The following is a 23,117-nucleotide window of genomic DNA, read 5'->3' on the forward strand; positions in this document are numbered from 1 at the left end:
TGTTGGTGCGTCTGCATGGAGGATGTTGTTGGTGCGTCTGCATGGAGGATGTTGTTGGTGCGTCTGCATGGAGGATGTTGTTGGTGCGTCTGCATGGAGGATGTTGTTGGTGCGTCTGCATGGAGGATGTTGTTGGTGCGTCTGCATGGAGGATGTTGTTGGGGAGAAGTGTCTGAAAAATTAGGTTCTTTTATACCCAGAAATGAGGGTGTGTTTGTGCTTTTGCTTGCTGTATTGATGTGTGTGTGTGTGTGTGTGTGTGTGTGTGTGTGTGTGTGTGTGTGTATGCACCAACCTGTATCTCTCCTCCTGCAGCGTCTGTGTGATGAAGCTGTAGTCTCTCTTGAACTGGCTTTTCAGTGACACCATGTCCTCGGCCAGCTGTGCCTGTGCCTCCCTAATCTCCCTGACCTCCTCCAGCACCTCCCCCAGCCTCCCCTGAGAGTCCGACCTCCCCGGACCACCCCCTGACCCCAACCCCGACCCCCCCGCCGGGTTCCCGTTGGAGTCGGCCGACACAGAGGTCCCCGTGGAACATTCGTCGTCGCTGGGGTACTTGGCCTTGGCAATCGTGGTGGCGCTGCCGCTCAGCGCCCGGGCCCCGCCTGGAGCCTGGAGCCCCGCCCCCGTCTCCATGGAGCTCTTCATGTGGGCGATGTTGTCGGCGCTGCCGAACTTGTTGCGGATGAGGTTGGCGAACTCCCGCGACTTGTTGAAGAAGAAGGGGGGCGAGAGGGAGACCCCGGGGCCGATGGTCTTGACCTTGTCCATTGCCGGGTTGCGCACGCTGGCCGAGCTGATGTCCCGCAGGCTTCCGTCTTTTTGTCCCTCCTTGCCCCCCTCCCCCCGGGCATCCCTGGGCGGGTGCTTGGCCCCGTTGGCCTCCTCCTTCATACGGCGGTGGTACTGCTCCAGTTTCCTCTGCAGCTGGGCGATGCTGTGGGCAGACTTCTGGTTCTTCTTCTCAAACACCTGGCAGACCCACAGGAGAGGCAAAGGGTCAAATTAAAGATACTGCTATAATTGCTGCATTTTCTTTAAAAAGTGGCTTGTAAACATTCAGCGCACTTGGCAGATGCAGTTATGTAGCATCATAAAAGGAGAAATCAGTGGGATGTAATTGGACTGACCTGGCGTATGCGTGCCACCTGCTGCTTGTCGGCGTTGTTGACCAGTTTGAGGTACTCTGCCACGTTCTGGTCCCTGGCTGTCTGTTCCACCTTGATCTGCTCTGTCACCTTGGGGGAGATCAACAGGTCAACACAGAGACTAACACACAGATGGGCCAATGCTCTCGCTCTCTCTCACACACGCACTCAACACACGTGCACAACACACACACTCACCTTGAGTATCTTCTGCTGCAGGCTGTCGATGGCCAGACGGCCCTTAGTGAAGTCCAGGCCCACGCCCCCGTCAGACACCAGGTTGGACTCGGAGCCCCCCCGCCGCATCGGCACCGGGAGGCTGAGGATGTTGTTCCCATCGCTGCCGCGCTCCGCCTGGACACACACACACACACACACACACACACACACACACACACACACACACACACACACACACACACACACACACACACACACAGAGAGAGAGACACACACACAGAGAGAGACAGAGAGAGAAACATGTAAGATATTGAGAATGTCACTTCAAAGAGAATGTTTTCAATTCAATTTACACTACAGTAAATGACTCATGTATGTATGATAGGACAGTATGAGCTCAGCCAAGTTTATGGTGAATCTCATAGCAACGTATAGTTAGTAAGATAGATATTGATCATTTTATTGAGTGGTAATTGTTTTATCACACGGTAATACACTGCCATCATAATCTCATCGCTTGTAATGTAAACACAAGCTCCATTTCTAGGACTGTCTCTGTGTGTGTGTGCGTGCGTGCACGTGTGCCTGCATGCGCACATTCTTGCGTGGCTGTGCGCCTGTGTGCACGTGTGAGTCTGTGCGCCCTCTAACCCATTCCCAAGTCTGTGCGCCCTCTAACCCATTCCCAAGTCTGTGCGCCCTCTAACCCATTCCCCAGCCTGTGCGCCCTCTAACCCATTCCCCAGCCTGTGCGCCCTCTAACCCATTCCCCAGTCTGTGCGCCCACTAACCCATTCCCCAGCCTGTGCGCCCTCTAACCCATTCCCCAGCCTGTGCGCCTTCTAACCCATTCCCCAGCCTGTGCGCCCTCTAACCCATTCCCCAGTCTGTGCGCCCTCTAACCCATTCCCCAGTCTGTGCGCCCTCTAACCCATTCCCCAGTCTGTGCGCCCTCTAACCCATTCCCCAGTCTGTGCGCCCTCTAACCCATTCCCCAGTCTGTGCGCCCTCTAACCCATTCCCCAGCCTGTGCGCCCTCTAACCCATTCCCCAGCCTGTGCGCCCTCTAACCCATTCCCCAGCCTGTGCGCCCTCTAACCCATTCCCCAGCCTGTGCGCCCTCAAACCCATTCCCCAGCCTGTGCGCCCTCTAACCCATTCCCCAGCCTGTGCGCCCTCTAACCCATTCCCCAGTCTGTGCGCCCTCTAACCCATTCCCCAGTCTGTGCGCCCTCTAACCCATTCCCCAGTCTGTGCGCCCTCTAACCCATTCCCCAGTCTGTGCGCCCTCTAACCCATTCCGGCATTGAGAAAAAGAACTGGATAGGAGGAGAGGACAAAAGACGCATGAAAGAGAGTTCCAAGTCTCCTCTCTCTGCAGACTTTAATGGCTCTACTGAGTGGCTAGGGCAGTTGGTAGCCTCTGGGTTTACAGGCGCAGCTGCTGATGCAGAAACGGCTTTGACTGTTAACTACAGGGACAGAGGATGATTACGTAATAAACCAACCTGAGATGCCTGCAGTACAACTGGATTGTCTGTAACCTGACTATATAACTACACTGTTACCTTGGCAGCCAGCAAACACACACACACACACACACATAACCACACACACACATACACACAAGGCATAGCCAGCTTGTCCTCATCTATAATTTACAGGGCAGAGTCAGGGCCCCTTATCATGTCCAACAGTAACTGATGAGATTAATAAAGCAGGCAACAGCAGCTTTAGCCTACTGGTTCACACATCACACATGTCGCACCACTCTCACACACACACACTTCCAATTACACCATACTCATTCACACATACACAGCCTGTCTCCCTCTTCATCCTCAGATTCCCCATCTCTCTCTCTCTCTCTCTCTCTCTCTCTCTCTCTCTCTGATTCCCCACCCCTCTCTCTCGTGGTGTAAGCTCAGCTCATTTCCCACTCTCTCTGAGTGCCAGTTAACTAGGTCTCCAACCCCAGACAAACACCTACACCCACACACACACTATCGAGTCAGCGTGGCCAGAGAATTAGCTGACCCTTACATGACCCCCAACGAGCCTGAGGGATGAGGAACAGCAAGCGCTGACATGTCGTCTGTCCAATCTATCACACACAGACACAGTACACACCACATCCTGCCCACCTCATCTAATCTGGAAGATGGGGGGGATTCAAGTATGGAAACTAAAAAAAATTTTGAGTCTCAAAGTCAGTTTTCCAAACACGTACAGTCTGAGAAAGAGAACAGACACCACATGACATACAACATATGCCACAAATGTACATATGGGATGTGTTGTGTTGACTGTCCCCTGGTCAATGCTGAACTCAGGTCAGTATTCATCCTCTAAACCGGGCTGGTATTAAAGCCAGTCAGATTACAATTTCACATGTGTTGTGCAGATGGGCGCGCACACACACACACACACACCAGCCTGTGCCCTCCCTAAAAAATGCATCTCACACTGCAACACAACAACCCATGATGAGGCAGGCAGACACACTGCAACACAACAACCCATGATGTGGCAGACACACTGCAACACAACGACCCATGACGAGGCAGGCAGACACACTGCAACACAACAACCCATGATGAGGCAGGCAGACACACTGCAACACAACGACCCATGATGAGGCAGGCAGACACACTGCAACACAACGACCCATGATGAGGCAGGCAGACACACTGCAACACAACAACCCATGATGAGGCAGGCAGACACACTGCAACACAACAACCCATGATGAGGCAGGCAGACACACTGCAACACAACAACCCATGATGAGGCAGGCAGACACACTGCAACACAACAACCCACGATGAGGCAGGCAGACACACTGCAACACAACAACCCACGATGAGGCAGGCAGACACACTGCAACACAACAACCCACGATGAGGCAGGCAGACACACTGCAACACAACAACGCACGATGAGGCAGGCAGACACACTGCAACACAACAACCCATGATGAGGCAGGCAGACACACTGCAACACAACAACCCATGATGAGGCAGGCAGACACACTGCAACACAACAACCCACGATGAGGCAGGCAGACACACTGCAACACAACAACCCATGATGAGGCAGGCAGACACACTGCAACACAACAACCCACGATGAGGCAGGCAGACACACTGCAACACAACAACCCATGATGAGGCAGGCAGACACACTGCCTGGGGAGAGATATTTGTTAGTTGTAGTGTTGTGTGTTCTATGTAGGCTAGAGCTGCTCAGCTCAGCATGTTTCCCCACAGTCTCACACACACACACACACACACATATCTGAACAACGTCTCAGTACAGGAAATCACAGTATGACCTCAGCTGAGGGACAACACACATTGGCATCGATGTACTGGATTTTGTCATAAAAACGTACAAATCAGATCAGAAGAAAAGCCAGAAACAAAGTCATTGGAGATGAACGTTCTAAAGAGGCTTCAGTTGGTGTGAAATTCATGACCAAGAGGTGGTAATAGGACGTAGGCTACTTGAGATTGTCAAACCCATTTGATAGGCCTAGCCCTAGCTAGCATGGATCTGTCCAATCAGTAGAAGGGCGATTCCACGCCAGCAGAGTATTTTGTGTACATCGTTGACAAAAAAATGACAATTAAATCTAGTTTTATCTCAACTTGTAACACAACAAAATGTGGGGTGTGAATACTTTCTGAAGGCACTGGTCTATAGGTCTAAAAAGGCGCACGATAAGTGTGTGTGTGTGTGTGTGTGTGTGTGTGTGTGTGTGTGTGTGTGTGTGTCTGAATGAGCTGATGATTGAGTAAAAGTAGAGATGGATGGAGAGTTGTAAAGAAAGACAGGGTGAGTCAGTGGATGAGAGAAGAGGCAGTCTTGACCTGTTTGTATTATGTGGGTTATAGCCTATAGCCTGGCTGATCTAACCCAGATAGGACTTTAACATCAAATCATACATCAACCATTCTGCATTCAAATCTATTTTGTTCCCATAGAAATGAATATTCACACACCACTCTGAGATGAATAGGCTATCCCATTCTGACCCACATCAGACTGCAGCACACGCACTCTTAACCACGTGTGTGTGTGTGTGTGTGTGTGTGTGTGTGTGTGTGTGTGTGTGTGTGTGTGTGTGTGTGTGTGTGTGTGTGTGTGTGTGTGTGTGTGTGTGTGTGTGTGTGTGAGAGAGAGAGAGAGAAAGTCACAATGAGATTGGTGGGATTCAAATAAACGGATTTGGTAAAGAGATGAGACGTTAAAAACTATCCCCCCGAGCCGTCACTCACAGGAACTGACCTCGCAGTGGACCCGTCATGACCCCGCCAGCCATTCTACAACAGCATTATGATCTACGACATCACAGGTACTCTGAGTTAAGTAACACTGTTGTGGTACCACACCTCTGGTTCTTACACAACCTACCAATCAGCCACCTACAGTATCCATACTTGATTCTGACACTGAGAAATCCACATAGCAGATCAGAGGGCAAGGTGGAGATATTACCATATTGCTTACTGTAGTGTATAGCAGAACTTCCCAACTCTTTCCAATCTACATGAAGTGCTAATGGACTACTATGGGTATAGGGGTTGTCTGTGGACTCCAGGGCCAGACAGGGTTTATACACTCCGCAGTGTTGAGCGTGATACAGACTAGCCTATCCTTGGTCATTTATAGCACAGCCTCCTAAAAAAAAAACGCTGGAGAGGCCAGGCTCACTGCATGATTCTGTCAACCTGTGGCCTTGCAAATCACAGCACAGCACAGAATAAATGTGTTGCAAACAAACTCAACCTGCATAACAATATATCGACCATTTAGCAGTTCAGTTCAGAACACTGCTCCATACATCTGCTACAGCGCTACCAAAAAAAACTGAAATATAGGACTTTTAAATGTTTTGATGTCCGAGACTGTCTGTCTGGTAATTGTTCTTGTTGGGTGTATATATAAATCATTGATTCCTGTCATGTATTTATCCCCCTCTGGGCTACTAGTCTTCCTCTCCTCTGCTCCCACGTCCCACCCACGCCTGTTCTAACTCCACTGTCTACTAGCCTACTGTTTGTCTGGTCATTGTTTTGAACGGTTCTGCCTGCTGTGCTGCCTCTTAGCCTGGCTAGCATTGTGAATGAGAAGAGGTCCCCAGACCTCAGCGGAGCTAAGTACCGCTACTTTAAAATGTTTTACTGCTTGAGCTCGTTTTCCTCTTATAGAATATTAGTGAAAAAGTACTGTGGAGCTCCTGCACCTAAATATAAACAGTACCGGCACCCAAAATTAGTATCGGAACCTATTTCAGTCCGAGTCAAGCAATGCCACAGACTCGCCTGGTATGATTAAATAACAATTTAAGGGCTGGAAATATTCAGTTGGTTGCTGGTCTGAGTTTGTGTGATGTGAAATTGTGTTTGAAGTGCAGCCAGTCAGAGCTCCAGGCTCGATGGGGGAAAGGGGAGCAGCAGGGACTCTGTCTACCCAGGGAGGGCAGCCTATCTTGGGGCAGACGAGCTATCAGGCCCCCTGGGCCTCCTCCGCAGAAGGTTGTGCCATTTCAACTGGGACGGATGCAACATTAAACATACACACACACTGCGCAAAGAAACACACACACACACACACACACAGCCACCCACCCAGTAACCACGCCCCCAGGCGTATATCTGCATAGCATAATCCAGTCTAGTATGAAGTTGTAGTTGATGAGTCGATTTAAGCAGAACCGGTTTTGACCAGAACCCAGACCCAACCAAACTGATTCGCTCTGCAGTCTGCAAACCAGCACACACTTCAGGGAGAACCCCCCCCCCACACACACACACACTTCAAGGAGAAACACTCTCTCTCTCTCTCTCTCTCTCGCTCTCTCTATGTGTATGTGTGTGTGTGCCTGTGCCTGTGTCCTGCACGGCACCATAGAAAATGCCCAGAGTCCTGCTCTTATCAGACTTCAGGAACATGTCAAAGACAAAGGAATTCTGATTACATTTATGGTCTTGCAGCAGCTTTACCTTTGGTTTTACACTCAACGAGCAATCACACACACTTACTAGTAAATCAGGTCAACCCCTGGGCTGGGCTAATATAGGGCTGGGCTCCAGCAGTTAAACATACCTGGGCTACTGCTACATGCCCTGACCTGCAGTGTATACACTAAACACACATAGTGAATGCAGGTAACACAGGACAGGATATCCACAGACTGTACCATATGATGGAAGAGTGTTTATGGTATTTATGCTACACTGAGCTGCTCTCCTCTTGCGCTGTGTATGAGTGGAGAGAATGACCACTTGTATTTCCATATAACCGGCTAAACACTAAAGTGACAGAGGGTTAGGACGTGTGTGTGTGTGTGACCGTGTGTCAGGGAGTCATCCCTCCTGGGAAGCAGACTTTCTTTGACAATGCTCCAGCAGAGAGAACGAGAAAGGAAACAAAAAAGAGAACCAGAAAGAAAACAAGAAAAAAAACAAGAAAACAAGAGAACAAGAAAACATGAAAAAAAAACGAGAGAACATGAAAGAGAACGAGAGAGACGGTGAGAAATAGAGATCAAAGTATGAAAGCCAATTTCTAAGCTAGAGATAACAAACTCCTCCAGTTTCTCTCTCTCTTGGTAAGTGTACAGATAAAGTCTGATGAGCCTTTAGCGGGCCTGCAGTGGAACACATCAGCCCCAGAGGTCTCAATAGCACCGACTTGGACGCATCCCGGAGAGGAGTATGTGTGTCTAATTAATCATTTAGGGTGGTTTACCAGGCCCCGAGCAAGTAGAGCACAGCCCTCAATATCTCACTGCTAAGGGCCAAGTACATTAACACACACTCGTATAGAGACGTAAAGAGGGTAGAGTCCCCAAAGCCATGCCAAGGACTGTGTCAGCACTCAGATCGAGGGAGATGGAGAGAATGTCATGTAACAGAGAGAGAGAGAGAGAGAGGGGAGGTGAAAAAAGAGAGAGATCTAGAAAAATCAATAGACTTAAGGGCCCAGTGCGGTCAAAAACTAGATTTTCCTATTTTATATTTATTTCCAAACTATGAAGTTGGAATAATACTGTGAAAATGATGTGCAAGAGCTGTTTAAAAAGACCGCCTGATATTTCAGCCTGTTTTGGTGGGATGGAGTTTTGGCCTGACTGGTGACATCACCAAGCGGTAATTAGTTAATAGACCAATAAGAAAGAGACCTCTTCACCAAAAAAGCCTGAAAAGATGTAATCCTCTCCTTTCTGTAATCTGACATTTAATCTCTTTTTTCCAGAGCCAAGATTACCCAGCAGCCACCACCCTCAACAAACACACACTTTTAGATGGAGAGAGAAAGAGAGAGAGGGATGGGGGGTGGCTATAAAAAGAGAAAGAAGTGAGGGATGGATAGAGTAGGAGAGTTGAAGAAGTGTAACCATGTAATCTTATTGATTTAGGCCTAAAGAAAGAGAGGAAGAGGGATAGCTAGAAAGAGAGTAGGAGAAGAGTTGAAGTGTAACTGTAATCCTGTTGTAATGTAGCTTCATTAAATAGCACCCGCAAAACATCAGTCTCAACGTCAACAGTGAGGAGGCGACTCCGGGATGCTGGCCTTCTAGGCAGAGTTTCTCTGTCCAGCGTCTGTGCTCTTTTGCCCATCATAATCTTTTCTTTTTATTGGCCAGTCTGAGATATGCCTTTTTCTTTGCAGCTCTGCCTAGAAGGCCAGCGTCTTTCTTGGCAATTTCTTGCATGGAATAGCCATAATTTCTCAAAACAAGAATAAACTAACGAGTTTCAGAAGAAAGGTCTTTGTTTCTGGCCATTTTGAGCCTATAATCGAACCCAGAAATGCTGATGCTCCAGATACTCAACTAGTCTAAAGAAGGCAAGTTTTTTTGCTTCTTTAATCAGAACAACAGTTTCAGCTGTGCTAACATAATTGCAAAAGGATTTTCTAATGATCAATTAGCCTTTTAAAATGATAAACTTGGATTAGCTAACGCAACGTGTCATTGGAACACAGGAGTGATGGTTGCTGATAATGGGCCTCTGTACGACTGAAAGATTAGTGGAATCTGTGTGGGTAGCTGGACAGGTAGGATGACTGACAGTGAAGGTGAACAGGTGGTCACGGGTCAGGTGACAGAGGAATGGATGAGACTGAGGAAGTAATTCCTTTAACCATAAAGTGGTATATTTACTGGGTAGTCTGTGCCGCATAACAAAGGAAACAGAATAACATGTATCCAATCAAATTCAAAAATCACAAAGATCAAATCATAACAATCATTCATTATTAACATAATTAGCTAATTCAGCAATTCAGTTTATTAAGAAGTCAATAGGAATCATCCTTGAGTCATTTAGGCTCGTAACTATTCATCCTAATCATGAGAAGAATAATATAAATAATTCAGCCAGTGATCGGTTATTCAATCTATAATCCTCATCAGTTTGATATCAGAATGGATCAGTTCAGCAAACAATGTTGTTTCATATTTAACCCTTTCAAGTTTGTCTTCATATGTACATGTAATTTCATTCCATATTAACCATATATCGATGGCATGATTGGCCTGTGATGATATGTAGGGCCATGATCATTGACCATTTACATTAAACAATGAAAAGGTAAGAGATTTGGTTGACTTACGTGGATTCATGGACGCACTCACACAACACAGACCGTCCATCTTTGGAGTTCTGATGAAGAACACATCGTACTGCGCAGCACATGGCAGGCACAGGACACACACACACACACGTGTCAGAGCTCTTAGGAAAGCAGTTTACCGACTTGGCGTGCACATGTGAAAATGTGTCAGTGGAACCAATGGGCAGATAATTGATCTAGCTTGCTCTCTTTAACACACACACCACTCCCCTGTGTGTTACGTAATCTACACTGATCTAGTCAACTCAATCTGTGAGCTTTGCTGTGTGTATGTGTATGGTACAGTAACTGAATAGCACTGAATGTGTTTGTAGGTACAGTAGATTTCACACTAATCTAGTGGAAGTAGCTCGCTGATATGAACCAGCTGTATTCCGGTGAGTGTAAATCAGGGGAGGCTGCTGAGGGGAGGACAGCTCATAATAATGGCTGGAATAGAGTGTAATGGATGGAAACCATGTTTTTGATACCGTTCCATGTACTCCATTCCAGCCATTATTAGGAGCCGTCCTCCCCTCAGCAGCCTCCACTGGTGTGAATAGGCTGTGTGTGCACGCACACGCATGCAGTCAGCAGACTAGAGTGTTTCATGCTTTATAATGTGACAGCTGGGCTGTATGGCCATTACTTGAGTCGATATTATGGCCGGCAACAATTTGCATCATCACATAAGCTTCTTCAGGTAGAGATTGGTTTCATAATGATTGACTAAAAAGATCCAGTCAGCTCTGAGCCTGTGGTATAATATGTTAAAACAGCTCGGCGATACAGAAAATCCTTTTGATGAGTGAGTGCGTATGTGTGTGTTAATCCGAGGCTGTGTTACTCACTATACCCGGCATCTCTGTTGGTTTGTTAGTGCGTGTATGTCCACTGTAGGCTTAGCTCACGCTCAATCCCTAATCCAAAACACACACACACACACACACACACACACACACACACACACACACACACACACACACACACACACACAGACAGAGATCCAAAGAAATGGGAAGATAGAGGGATAGAGAGAAATACCTAAAAAGATTCTGCCAACCTGGTCCAGATATGTATAGCTTCAGCCAAGTCTTCTGACTATGAGAGGAGAGGAGAGGAGAGGAGAGGAGAGGAGAGGAGAGGAGAGGAGAGGAGAGGAGAGGAGAGGAGAGGAGAGGGGCTGCTAGCTAGTAGCTACTTTAGTGTATTAAATCAAACCCCTGTTTGCTCTGACTAGATTCCCTCTTCATCTCTTCCTCCTCCAACACGCCACTCTGCCTGAGGACACACACGCTCTCTCTATCTCTCTCTCTCTTGGGTCGATGGCTATAACTCTGTCCTCATTCCCAGAGATCCTAGCCCAAACACCATGGATAACCCATATGCTTACCCACCAACTACACAACTCAGGGCGAGTCCATGAATACGGTACACAGACAGACAGAACAGTTGATGTCGCAGAGACAGGACAAAGAGAGAGGGAGGGAGGGAGAGAGAGACAGAACAATTGATCATGCAGAGACAGCGTAAAGGGAGAGAGAGAGAGACAGAACAGTTGATGTCGCAGAGACAGGATAAAGAGAGGGAGAGAGAAGCTTTAGAGCAACACCCCCAAAGAGAATAAATGCCTTTGAGCATCATTCATGCACAGAGACATCAGAGAGAGAGAGGAGAGAAGGGAAGAGGGAGAGAGGGAGAGAATGGGGAGCATAGAAAGAGATATCAACGGCAAAGCCTGTATAAGATTGGGGGGGTGGGGAAGGGGTGAGACTCCTGTGGTTGCCCTGACAACAGAAGGGAATGACAGCTGCTAGGCTACCCCTCACCATAATGGCCAATGAAGCGTCTCAGAGACTAGGGACCAATAATTCAATACATTGAGGCCTTTCCTCACCCTCCCACCCTCTCTCTACCCCTCTTCCTCCCACCCTCTCTCTACCCCTCTCCCTCCTTCGCCCTTCCTTTCTCTCACAGAGGTAAGACCGAGCTAATTTCAGTGATACGTGGTGATTGGTGATTGGACAGTAGTATGAGGTATGTGGGCTCTCTGATTGAGGTGGTCAGATAAGGCAGGCTCATTGTAGACATTAATACTGTATGCATCCAGACTGAAACAGTGTCTGTGTAGCATGATGCCCTGGGACACAACTGCAACATTAAATGAAAACTCAAGCGCTTGTTGCCTTGAGGCTGGCTCATCTATTGTAGAACTGTTGCCCTGATACTTTTTTTGATTTGGTCTGAGAGCACACAGTTTTTTTAAATCTAATACTTTTTCCTTTAAAACAACAACAATACAAAGACAATACTAATGTGGGCGCTCTGGTCAGTGGTTGCCCTCGCCCCCACCCGCCCCGAGATGCCGGCAAGGCCCCGCTCATAACCACCAGGACCAACACACACCTCTCACACTCAGTAAAATAGTTGAAATTGTTGCATGTTGCATTTATATTTTGGTTCAGTATAATTCATTCCTTTCTCTTTTAAGTAATTTCCTCTTCCATTTTTGTGGCAGAGCTGCGATGAGTTGGTTATAATTTTGTATTGAGCATACATCTACATACACCTGGATTAATTGGTTGTATGACATAATTCTACCATCGTTGTTTACAATGCCATTCATAAACAGGATACCTTTCTTAAACATTCTCTCCAAGAAAATTGGTTCATCCTCCATCAGTGCATTGGAGTTAAGCCATATTATTTGCTGTAATATATATTCTGCCTCTTCTGGATGATAAAATTAGAATTGTAGCCAACTCTGTATAGCTTCATTTAAAAATAAAGATACTGTCACGCTTGTCGTCGGTGATGGAGGACCAAAACGCAGCAGGTATGTGTATGCTCATCTTGATGTTTATTTACTTTCAAAATGAATATCAAAATAACAAAACCACGAGAACGAACGAATAACAACAACAACAACAACAACAACAACAACAACAACAACAACAACAACAACAACAACAACAACAACAACAACAACAAACAGTCTGGCAAAGCATAAGGCTCAACACAGAACAATCTCCCACAAAATACAAGACAAACACACCCAACTAATATAGGACTTCCAATCAAAGGCAACACCAAACAGCTGCCTTCAATTGGAAGTCCAACCCCAATTAACTCAACATAGAAACACACACACTAGACTAACCATAGAATACATGAAAACCAAACAGTGCCCAAAAACCCCGGAATACTTAAATCAAATGCCCCTTCAACAAACACACCACCCCGAACCACATAAAACGAATACCCTCTGCCACGTCCTGACCAAACTACAATACCAATTAACCTTATACTGGCCAGGACGTGACAGATACTTTAAACACGGTTGCATTGTCAATCCATCGGAAATTGAATTTTAATCTGTATAACAGCACAGAGACCCATTTTAAACATTGGATGTGCCTCTCTTAGCAGCTTACTGGAAAACCAGTTTGGATTTAGATATTGTTTCCGTAAAATAGAATCTTTAAGAGAGAGGTTTAATGCCTTGATATTTAATCAGTTTAGCCATCCAAACTCATATTCATTATATAAATATACCCGTTTAACTTTAACTTGTTTTCCATTCTAAATTAAATAAAATATTTTTTGCTCACATAACTTGAAAAAGCATTCTTCGGGAGTCTGTAGAGCCATGAATAGATATGTCAACTGTGATGTCACTAGAGAATTAATCAGTGTAATTTTCCCATAGACTGACAGGTGTTTCCCTTTCCATGGTTTCAAGATCCTATCTAAGTTTCAAGGTCCTATCTGTTTTCTATCAAAATTGACAGTTGCAAGATCATTAAACTTTCCTGTAATGTATACACCAAGCACATCAACAGCACCATCAACCCATGTAATTGGGAGACCACATAGCAATTTAAAGTTTGTGAATTTTAGAGACCCAATCCGTAATATAGTACATTTATCATAGTTGGGTTTTAATCCAGATAAACTGGAGACATTATCCAGGTCCTCAATAAGACTGTTCAGGGTTGAAGACTGTGAACTCAAGAAAATAACTTGAATATATCGGCATACATTGATACCTTTGTTTCTAATCCATACATTTTTAACCCCTTAATTTTATCATTGGATCTGATTTTTATAATTAACAATTCAATTGCCATAGCACACAGGTATGGTGAAAGAGGGCAACCCTGTTTTACACCTCTTAACAATTCAACATTCTCAGAGAAATAACCATTATTTATCATTTTACATAAAGGAGTGTTATACATGGCTTTTAAACATTTTACAAGAGATTCTCTAAAATTGAAATAATCCAGGCACTTATAAATAAATTCAAGCCGTACTTTCATTGAAGGCTTTCTCAAAATCTGCTATAAAGATTATGCCTGGTCTCCCTGCATTCTGATAGTTTTCAATTATTTCTAATGACTGTCTGTTATCTCCAATACATCCTCAATCCTTACTTTTTTCACTTTTGGCACCATAGAAAAGGATACCACAAAGTAGTCAATCCGACTAACTTGATATTTCCTAATTTCTGAAGACCAAGAGGCCATTAAGGCCTTTGGAATGTGCCATCAGCCACTTCTCTCTCCAATGCACTGGCCCCGGGGCCACAGTAAATTGCACTCACAACACACTGTTTAATGGCCTGTTACTACACTGCCAAAAACAGCTCAGCAACACACACATGCACAAACACGCAAACTCACCCATACACTCGCTTACTCACACACACACACATACCACAGACACAAAACCCATCCGTACATTCTTTTTATTCCTGTGTCGCGTTGGAATAAGACCTCAGGCAGTAAAAGTCCAGTCTTTACATGAGCGGAGCAGGCTGGGAAAAACACAGCCTTAAGAAACTTACTCTGCCCAAGGGCAGACTTCCAGGGAGTTGTGAAAGGAAAAAACAACCCATCCCTTCTTTGCTCTTTCTATGAGTCTCCATCTCTTTCTCAGCAAGGCAGGAAAACCTTCTCTAGTTAAACAGAGGAGAAAGGACAGAAACAGCATATTCTCCCCATAAACTTCTGATAGATTAGGCACCCATGCGGCACTATACAGTGAGGGAAAAAAGTATTTGATCCCCTGCTGATTTTGTACGTTTGCCCACTGACAAAGAAATGATCAGTCTATAATTTTAATGGTAGGTTTATTTGAACAGTGAGAGACAGAATAACAACAAAAAAATCCAGAAAAACACATGTCAAAAATGTTATACATTTATTTGCATTTTAATGAGGGAAATAAGTATTTGACCCCTCTGCAAAACATGCCTTAGTACTTGGTGGCAAAACCCTTGTTGGCAATCACAGAGGTCAGACGTTTCTTGTAGTTGGCTACCAGGTTTGCACACATCTCAGGAGGGATTTTGTCCCACTCCTCTTTGCAGATCTTCTCCAAGTCATTAAGGTTTCGAGGCTGACATTTGGCAACTCGAACCTTCAGCTCCCTCCACAGATTTTCTATGGGATTAAGGTCTGGAGACTGGCTAGGCCACTCCAGTACCTTAATGTGCTTCTTCTTGAGCCACTCCTTTGTTGCCTTGGACGTGTGTTTTGGGTCATTGTCATGCTGGAATACCCATCCACAACCCATTTTCAATGCCCTGGCTGAGGGAAGGAGGTTCTCACCCAAGATTTGACGGTACATGGCCCCGTCCATCGTCCCTTTGATGCGGTGAAGTTGTCCTGTCCCCTTAGCAGAAAAACACCCCAAAAGCATAATGTTTCCACCTCCATGTTTGACGGTGGGGATGGTCATAGGCAGCATTCCTCCTCCTCCAAACACGGCGAGTTGAGTTGATGCCAAAGAGCTCCATTTTGGTCTCATCTGATCACAACACTTTCACCCAGTTGTCCTCTGAATCATTCAGATGTTCATTGGCAAACTTCAGACGGGCATGTATATGTGCTTTCTTGAGCAGGGGGACCTTGTGGGCGCTGCAGGATTTCAGTCCTTCACGGCGTAGTGTGTTACCAATTGTTTTCTTGGTGACTATGGTCCCAGCTGCCTTGAGATCATTGACAAGATCCTCTCGTGTAGTTCTGGGCTGATTCCTCACCGTTCTCATGATCATTGCAACTCCACGAGGTAAGATCTTGCATGGAGCCCCAGGCCGAGGGAGATTGACAGTTCTTTTGTGTTTCTTCCATTTGCGAATAATCGCACCAACTGTTGTCACCTTCTCACCAAGCTGCTTGGCAATGGTCTTGTAGCCCATTCCAGCCTGGTGTAGGTCTACAATCTTGTCCCTGACATCCTTGGAGGGCTCTTTGGTCTTGGCCATGGTGGAGAGTTTGGAATCTGATTGATTGATTGCTTCTGTGGATGTTGTCTTTTATACAGGTAACATACTGAGATTAGGAGCACTCCCTTTAAGAGTGTGCTCCTAATCTCAGCTCGTTACCTGTATAAAAGACACCTGGGAGCCAGAAATCTTTCTGATTGAGAGGGGGTCAAATACTTATTTCCCTCATTAAAATGCAAATCAATTTATAACATTTTTGACATGTGTTTTTCTGGATTTTTTGTGGTTGTTATTCTGTCTCTCACTGTTCAAATAAACCTACCATTAAAATTATAGACTGATCATTTCTTTGTCAGTGGGCAAACGTACAAAATCAGCAGGGGATCAAATACTTTTTTCCCCTCACTGCACACACACACACACACACACACACACACACACACACACACACACACACACACACACACACACACACACACACACACACACACACACAGGGTGGAGCTGACCTTTGTGTATTCAGTACTTAAGATGGAAAGACTAGCGAGGCACTAATGAATAAATAACATCCAACCTTAATAACACCCTCCATCAATCACAATGTCTGCTTGTCTGTCTCTCTGTCCGTCTGCCTGTTTGTCAGATTACAATTCTAGCATCTCTGTTGATGTAAAGGGTTTGAAAGCTTTCTCTCTCTGAAATCACTTTATATGCAGTGAAATGTGCCAGCTTCTGTCAGTGTGTGTAGTTAAATATGAATGAGTGGTGATGGTGGCCGGGCAGAGAGAGGAGAGGAAGAGGGGCACAGTTTTTATATGACAGATGCCAAATGGACACACACTGACTGTCGAGTGCTGCTGGCTACAGCATGTGTGTGTGTGTGTGTGTGTGTGTGTGTGTGTGTGTGTGTGTGTGTGTGTGTGTGTGTGTGTGTGTGTGTGTGTGTGTGTGTGTGTGTGTGTGTGTGTGTGTGTGTGGTCATCATCACCAGTAAAAACAACAACATATGGATTTGTCTTCCATAATGTAAATGCTAGTATGCGGATGTTAAATCTAGGCCACTTTCCTTCAAACCGCAAAACAACTATCCTGGAATGAAAATATGTGGCATGTGTACTAGGGAGGGTGAAGTGAAAAGTGTATTTTCTGTCTCTCAGCATCTCCTCTCCCTGCTCTGTAGTCTGGTCCAGCCAGGGTCATCCCGTCCCGGTTGACTCACTGACAAGCCGCCACTCTCCAGCCACGCTAATTAACGTATGGATGGCTGGCGAGAGCCCCCAAACGCTCCTTTCCACTCCAGTGGTCGTTACCGACCAAGGGATTCCACTGTAAAATAGAATATGTGGAATATGCCAGTGCCCCATCCCCCAGCCTTCCCTTGACTCTCCATCCTTTCCCCTATGCCTACCCTCTATAAGGGATATATAGCTGAATACCAGCTAGACCCCTGACTACATATCCTTCTTTACATTTTCACTCTTTCATACATTAATTGAGGGGGTGGTTTGTCGTATACTAGGACAAATAGCTCAATTTAGTTTTGCATAGCGTTGTTTGTTCTATAAGTATAACTCGTCACTGTATCTCACCCACAATATTACAGTTAAGAATGTACACAAACACCAGAGACAAAACAACTATACCGTGGCAACATAGAGTGGGAATGACCATATAAAGCAAAGCGTTTAGGGGCCACGTCCACCACAAACATCTGGCTGCACATTTGCTCCCGACAAAACCTCTGGGGCAAAGGAACCGAATGACTAGAACCTACTTCGTAAATGTGTTCAACAGCTGTTGTGTTCATGGACGAGCACTTGACAGTGAGGTCGCACGCAATAGTTAAGTTTTATGAAAAGAGCTGCTGTTGCCTTCAATGAAACACCTGCCCAGCAGAACAAATCCTTGACTAACTGGTTTATATCTGGCTGTCAAAACAAAAGATACAAACACTGAGTGTATAAATAACAAATTCTGTTAGACATGTGTTGGCTAGATACAAAAAAAATCTAAAGCAATAAAGAAATGACCACAATTTACAAACAGCCTGTCTAACTATGGAATTATCTGAAATTATTCCTAAAATAGATTCCTAAACATGTCCTGTTGCAATTAACTACAAGGTCTCACATGATATAACGGATACGGTGCACATCATTTCCAAATCAAGTCGCCCCAACACTTGGGACTGCGCTGCACGATGGAACGGTTCCGAACTCAACTCAGTCACGGATAAACTATAGCCCAAATACTTTGTTAGCTACGGTTAGTTGGGATAATTCGCATAGAGAGAACTGGTTGTTGCTACTCTAGCTAACAACATAGATGATACATATTCCCGATATGGTACACTACAACCGCCACGGAGAAGTGATAGTATGCTACCGAATATCAGACGTGACAAATGTAGGCTAGCTCTACAGACGCAGTCAGACACGTTACAGCAAGTCGCTGTCATTCCGCCGACGATGTGACCAGGAAGGCATATTTACCATTTCGCCGCAGATGTTATATCTCTTTACTTCTGAAAAACTTTTATCCACAGCGGTATCGGCACTGGGCATAGTCCCGTAGTTTTGGTCCGTGAATGTGGACTTGACGTTCCCCTACAAAAACAAAGTTACAAACTGTCCACAGTGCTCACGTCGTCCCCGTCCGAGAGCTGTCACTCACTACTGTCACTCACTGCGGCTGTCGGGTGATCAGTGTCTCCCGCGGTCCTCTGCGTCTGAAGCGCAGGACAGAGTGCGAATAGACTCCTCCCACGACTCCAGAGCAAATTCTTTGATATATTTAACCGACACAATTAGGACTTGCCCATGTAATTAACCCGTTATGACTATTAATTAACCTCATAATCATTTTTCTGAAATATATATTTTTTAACTGTAGCCAGAGTTGAGTTAGGTGAGAGTGTGTTGCCTATGTTGAAATGAACAACCATCCAAGTTTAGAAATAGGAATATATAGTAAGTAGCCTAGAAATGGAGAGAAGGCATCAAATTGCCAGTCTTCCCATACACATGTTGCTGCCCATGGGACGACTTAACATTTTACTAATGGCAAGTCGAATGAATATAGCACTAGATACGATGAAGTTGGGGTCATTTTCCACCGAGTGCGAAATGTCCATTTAGCGCGGTCCAGGACACCGTGGCCTGCCTCACGACCTCCCGGATAACTGATATCATCAGCGTGCCGCACCTGTCTGTGACTGGCACATCTTTGTTTTAGAATATTGGTTCCGAAATAATATCCTATTGGTGAGCTAACTTGTAAATGCAGAGGGTTTTTTACTTAGTTATAAGGAATTCTTATCACTTTGCAAGATCCCTGTAACACCTAAAGATTTTGCAATTGTGTTCGATGCCATTCCCCCAGGTGTTTCTTTATTATTCAAGAACGTGTCAAGACCTGACCCTCAGAGCCTACCTTCCGTTGACCCTGTTGACCTGTTGACTTGAGATTTGTTTCTCTTTTGGTCCATTCAACAACAGAGCAATACGAACCTTGTTTCAGTTGTATTATGTCATGCCTTATTGGAACGGTTTTATTGATCATATCTGTGGGGGGAAAGTTTGGATGTTGCCACACACATACCTACTTGTTAACAAAATGAAGGACAATTATTCATAAATATTATCCTGCCAACCACTATATGAAGAAGTTTAAGAAAAACATAAAGTCAAATTTTACCTTTTGTAATGACCACCCAGAAATGGTGCTGCTTCTTTTTTGGCATTGTATTCATGTAATTCATGTACAACTGTGGTAAGACATCAGTAGATTTATAATTGAACACATTTATGAAGATTTTACACTATTGTGGAGAGATGTAGTGCTTGGATTCTTTACCTACGATAGAAATAAGTTGAAACAATTTTATGTAATTCATAATTCACATTGTAATCCCTTGTGTAATGTGATATTGTACCCCCTAGCCCCGCCCCTATCCCCGCCCCCTATCACAATTGTCCTTAATTAAATAACAAGACTGCCACACCTTTCCACAGAAGCCTCAACAGCGCCCCATGCAGGTGCTTCACTGCATGCATGTGTGCTACGGCGATCGGCTTGGTGAGACAGCTGATAGAAATAGAGCATTTCTATAGCGAGTTAAGTCAGGTAGCCTTGGCCTAAGCATGTCACCCTTTGGAAGAGGTAGTGGATACCCCACCATTGTCTCCAAGGATAAAGGTCCACATAAATAATTCAATAAGAAAATCTCTTGTTGTGTCATCCATTTTTAAAGACACAGTAGGCAGCCCGCTATACTGCTGGCAAGCAGATGAGTACAGTAGCTGTGTCACGTGACCCAGGCCCAGGAGGTTATTGTTAATTTACTGTCCATAAACAGAACAGGACATTTCCTCCTCAGCTTATTCATATGCAGTCTCCCACCTGTCAGTGCCCCACATCGCCTTCACAAGGTAAACCAGCTATAACATACCTGATCAGTAAGCAAACACATACATACATTTGAAGTTGGAAGTTTACATACACCTTAGCCAAATACATTTTAACTCAGTTTTTCACAATTCCTGACATTTAATCCTAGAACAATTCCCTGTCTTAGGTCAGTTAGGATCACCACTTTATTTTAAGAATGTGAAATGTCAGAATAATAGTAGAGAGAATGATTTATTTCAGCTTTTATTTCTTTCATCACATTCCCAGTGTGTCAGAAGTTTACATACACTCAATTAGTATTTGGTAGCATTGCCCTTAAATGTTTCGGGTAGCCTTCCACAAGCTTCCCACAATACGTTGGGTGAATTTTTGCCCATTCTTCCTGACAGAGCTGGTGTAACTGAGTCAGGTTTGTAGGCCTCCTTGCTCGCACACGCTTTTTCAGTTCTGCCCGCACATTTTCTATAGGATTGAGGTCAGGGCTTTGTGATGGCCACTCCAATACCTTGACTTTGTTGTCCTTGAGCTATTTTGCCACAACTTTGGAAGTATGCTTGGGGTCATTGTCCATTTGGAAGACCCATTTGCAACCAAGCTTTAACTTCCTGACTGATGTCTTGAGATGTTGCTTCAATATATCCACATAATTTCCCTTCCCGTGATGCCATCTAGTTTGTGAAGTGCACCAGTCCCTCCTGCAGCAAAGCACCCCCACAACATGATGCTGCATCCCCTGTGCTTCACAGTTGGGATGGGGTTCTTCGGCTTGCAAGCCTCCCCCTTTTTCATCCAAACATAACGATGGTCATTATGGCCAAACAGTTATATTTTTGTTTCATCAGACCAGAGGACATTTCTCAAAAAATTATGATTTTTGTCCCCATGTGCAGTTGCAAACCGTAGTCTGGCTTTTTTATGGTGGTTTTTGAGCAGTGGCTTCTTCCGTGCAGAGCGGCCTTACAGGCTATGTCGATATAGGACTCGTTTTACTGTGGATATAGATCATTTTGTACCTGTTTCCTCCAGCATCTTCACAAGGTCCTTTGCTGTTGTTTTGGGATTGATTTGCACTTTTCGCACCACATTTACGTTCATCTCTAGGAGACAGAACGCGTCTCCTTCCTGAGCTGTATGACGGCTGCTTGGTCCCATGGTGTTTATACTTCCGTACTATTGTTTGTACAGATGAACGTGGTACCTTCAGGCGTTTGGAAATTGCTCCCAAGGATGAACCAGACTTGTGGAGGCCTACATTTTTTTCTGAGGTCTTGGCTGAGTTCTTTAGATTTTCCCATGATGTCAAGCAAAGAGGCACTGCGTTTGAAGGTAGGCCTTGAAATACATCCACAGATACACCTCCAATTAACTCAAATTATGTCAATTAGCCTATCAGAAGCTTCTAAAGCCATGACATAATTTTCTGGAATTTTCCAAGCTGTTTAAAGGCACAGTCAACTTAGTGTATGTAAACTTCTGACCCACTGGAATTGTGATACAGTGAATTATAAGTGAAATGATCTGTCTGTAAACAATTGTTGGAAAAATTACTTGTGTCATGCACAAAGTGATGTCCTAACTGACTTGACAAAACTATTGTTTGTTAACAAGAAATTTGTGGAGTGGTTGAAAAACAAGTTTTATTGACTCCAACCTAAGTGTATGTAAACTTCCAAATTCAACAGTATGCACATAGGCATATATGCCTACATATTGGAAGTGGAAATGGCAGTGAACCAAAAGCTAAGAAGGCAATATGGATGGAAACTCATTCATTGATTTGAGGCAGAGAGATAATAAGGATTGCACTGAACTGCACACACTGTATACAGGTGGATGTCGGTTGTGAATAACACATAAGCCTACACGTGCACACACACACACACACACACACACACACACACACACACACACACACACACACACACACACACACACACACACACACACACACACACACACACACACACACACACACACACACACACACACACACACACACACACACACTGCATTGATACCCTAAACTCCCAAAGTGCCTGTGGAGTCAGATGTGTGAAGGGCTGGCAGAATGAGAGCAGCTCCTCTGGTGGCCAATAGAAAGAGAGCTAGAGAAAGAATACTGAATGAGTCACACAGCCGTTAATCGCCATAACGACTGGGCCGGTGACAGGCAGACGTTCCAAGACTGAATGAATCAGCTTGGAGGGAGAGAACATCACCTGACGCAGAGGGCACGGTGGCATAGAGAGGGGTGGCATGAGTGCCAAGATGGGATCAGATAGAATCTGGCTCTGGAGTAATTCATCCATTAGATACGGAGTCAATTGGAGAAGGGAGAATATGCTGATACATTTGGTGAGGGTGAATCATTAATAAGTTATTTCATGTTGCGTATCAGAAATACTGCAGCCAGAAACAATACAATTCCATCAGGAGTGTAGTCATCACAGCTTCGTAACCTTCTCACTCACAACACAGCCTGAAAACAGCCCCTAGCCTGCCCCCCCTAGCCTGGCCCCCTC

At 45.1% G+C, this 23,117-nt stretch overlaps 1 protein-coding gene across 2 annotated transcripts in view; it reads right to left on the bottom strand.

The window, feature by feature from the left end:
• tmcc3 (transmembrane and coiled-coil domain family 3) overlaps nt 1-23,117 on the bottom strand; it is a 46,504-nt gene that overhangs the window by 1,784 nt on the left and 21,603 nt on the right. Inside the window, exons 1-4 of one of the 2 annotated variants that reach the window (XM_029742242.1) lie at nt 18,678-18,912; nt 1,347-1,502; nt 1,131-1,238; nt 296-972 (exon numbers count right to left, since the gene is read on the bottom strand). In XM_029742242.1, the coding sequence (XP_029598102.1) occupies nt 296-972; nt 1,131-1,238; nt 1,347-1,502; nt 18,678-18,749 (1,013 nt within the window). In that variant the 5' untranslated portion in view covers nt 18,750-18,912. Of the gene's footprint in view, nt 1-295; nt 973-1,130; nt 1,239-1,346; nt 1,503-18,677; nt 18,913-23,117 lie in introns of those variants that run through there. The other variant, XM_029742243.1, reaches the window with a different exon arrangement.

Source organism: Salmo trutta, chromosome 40 (genome assembly GCF_901001165.1).
Source record: "Salmo trutta chromosome 40, fSalTru1.1, whole genome shotgun sequence".
Taxonomy (NCBI): Eukaryota; Metazoa; Chordata; class Actinopteri; order Salmoniformes; family Salmonidae; genus Salmo; species Salmo trutta.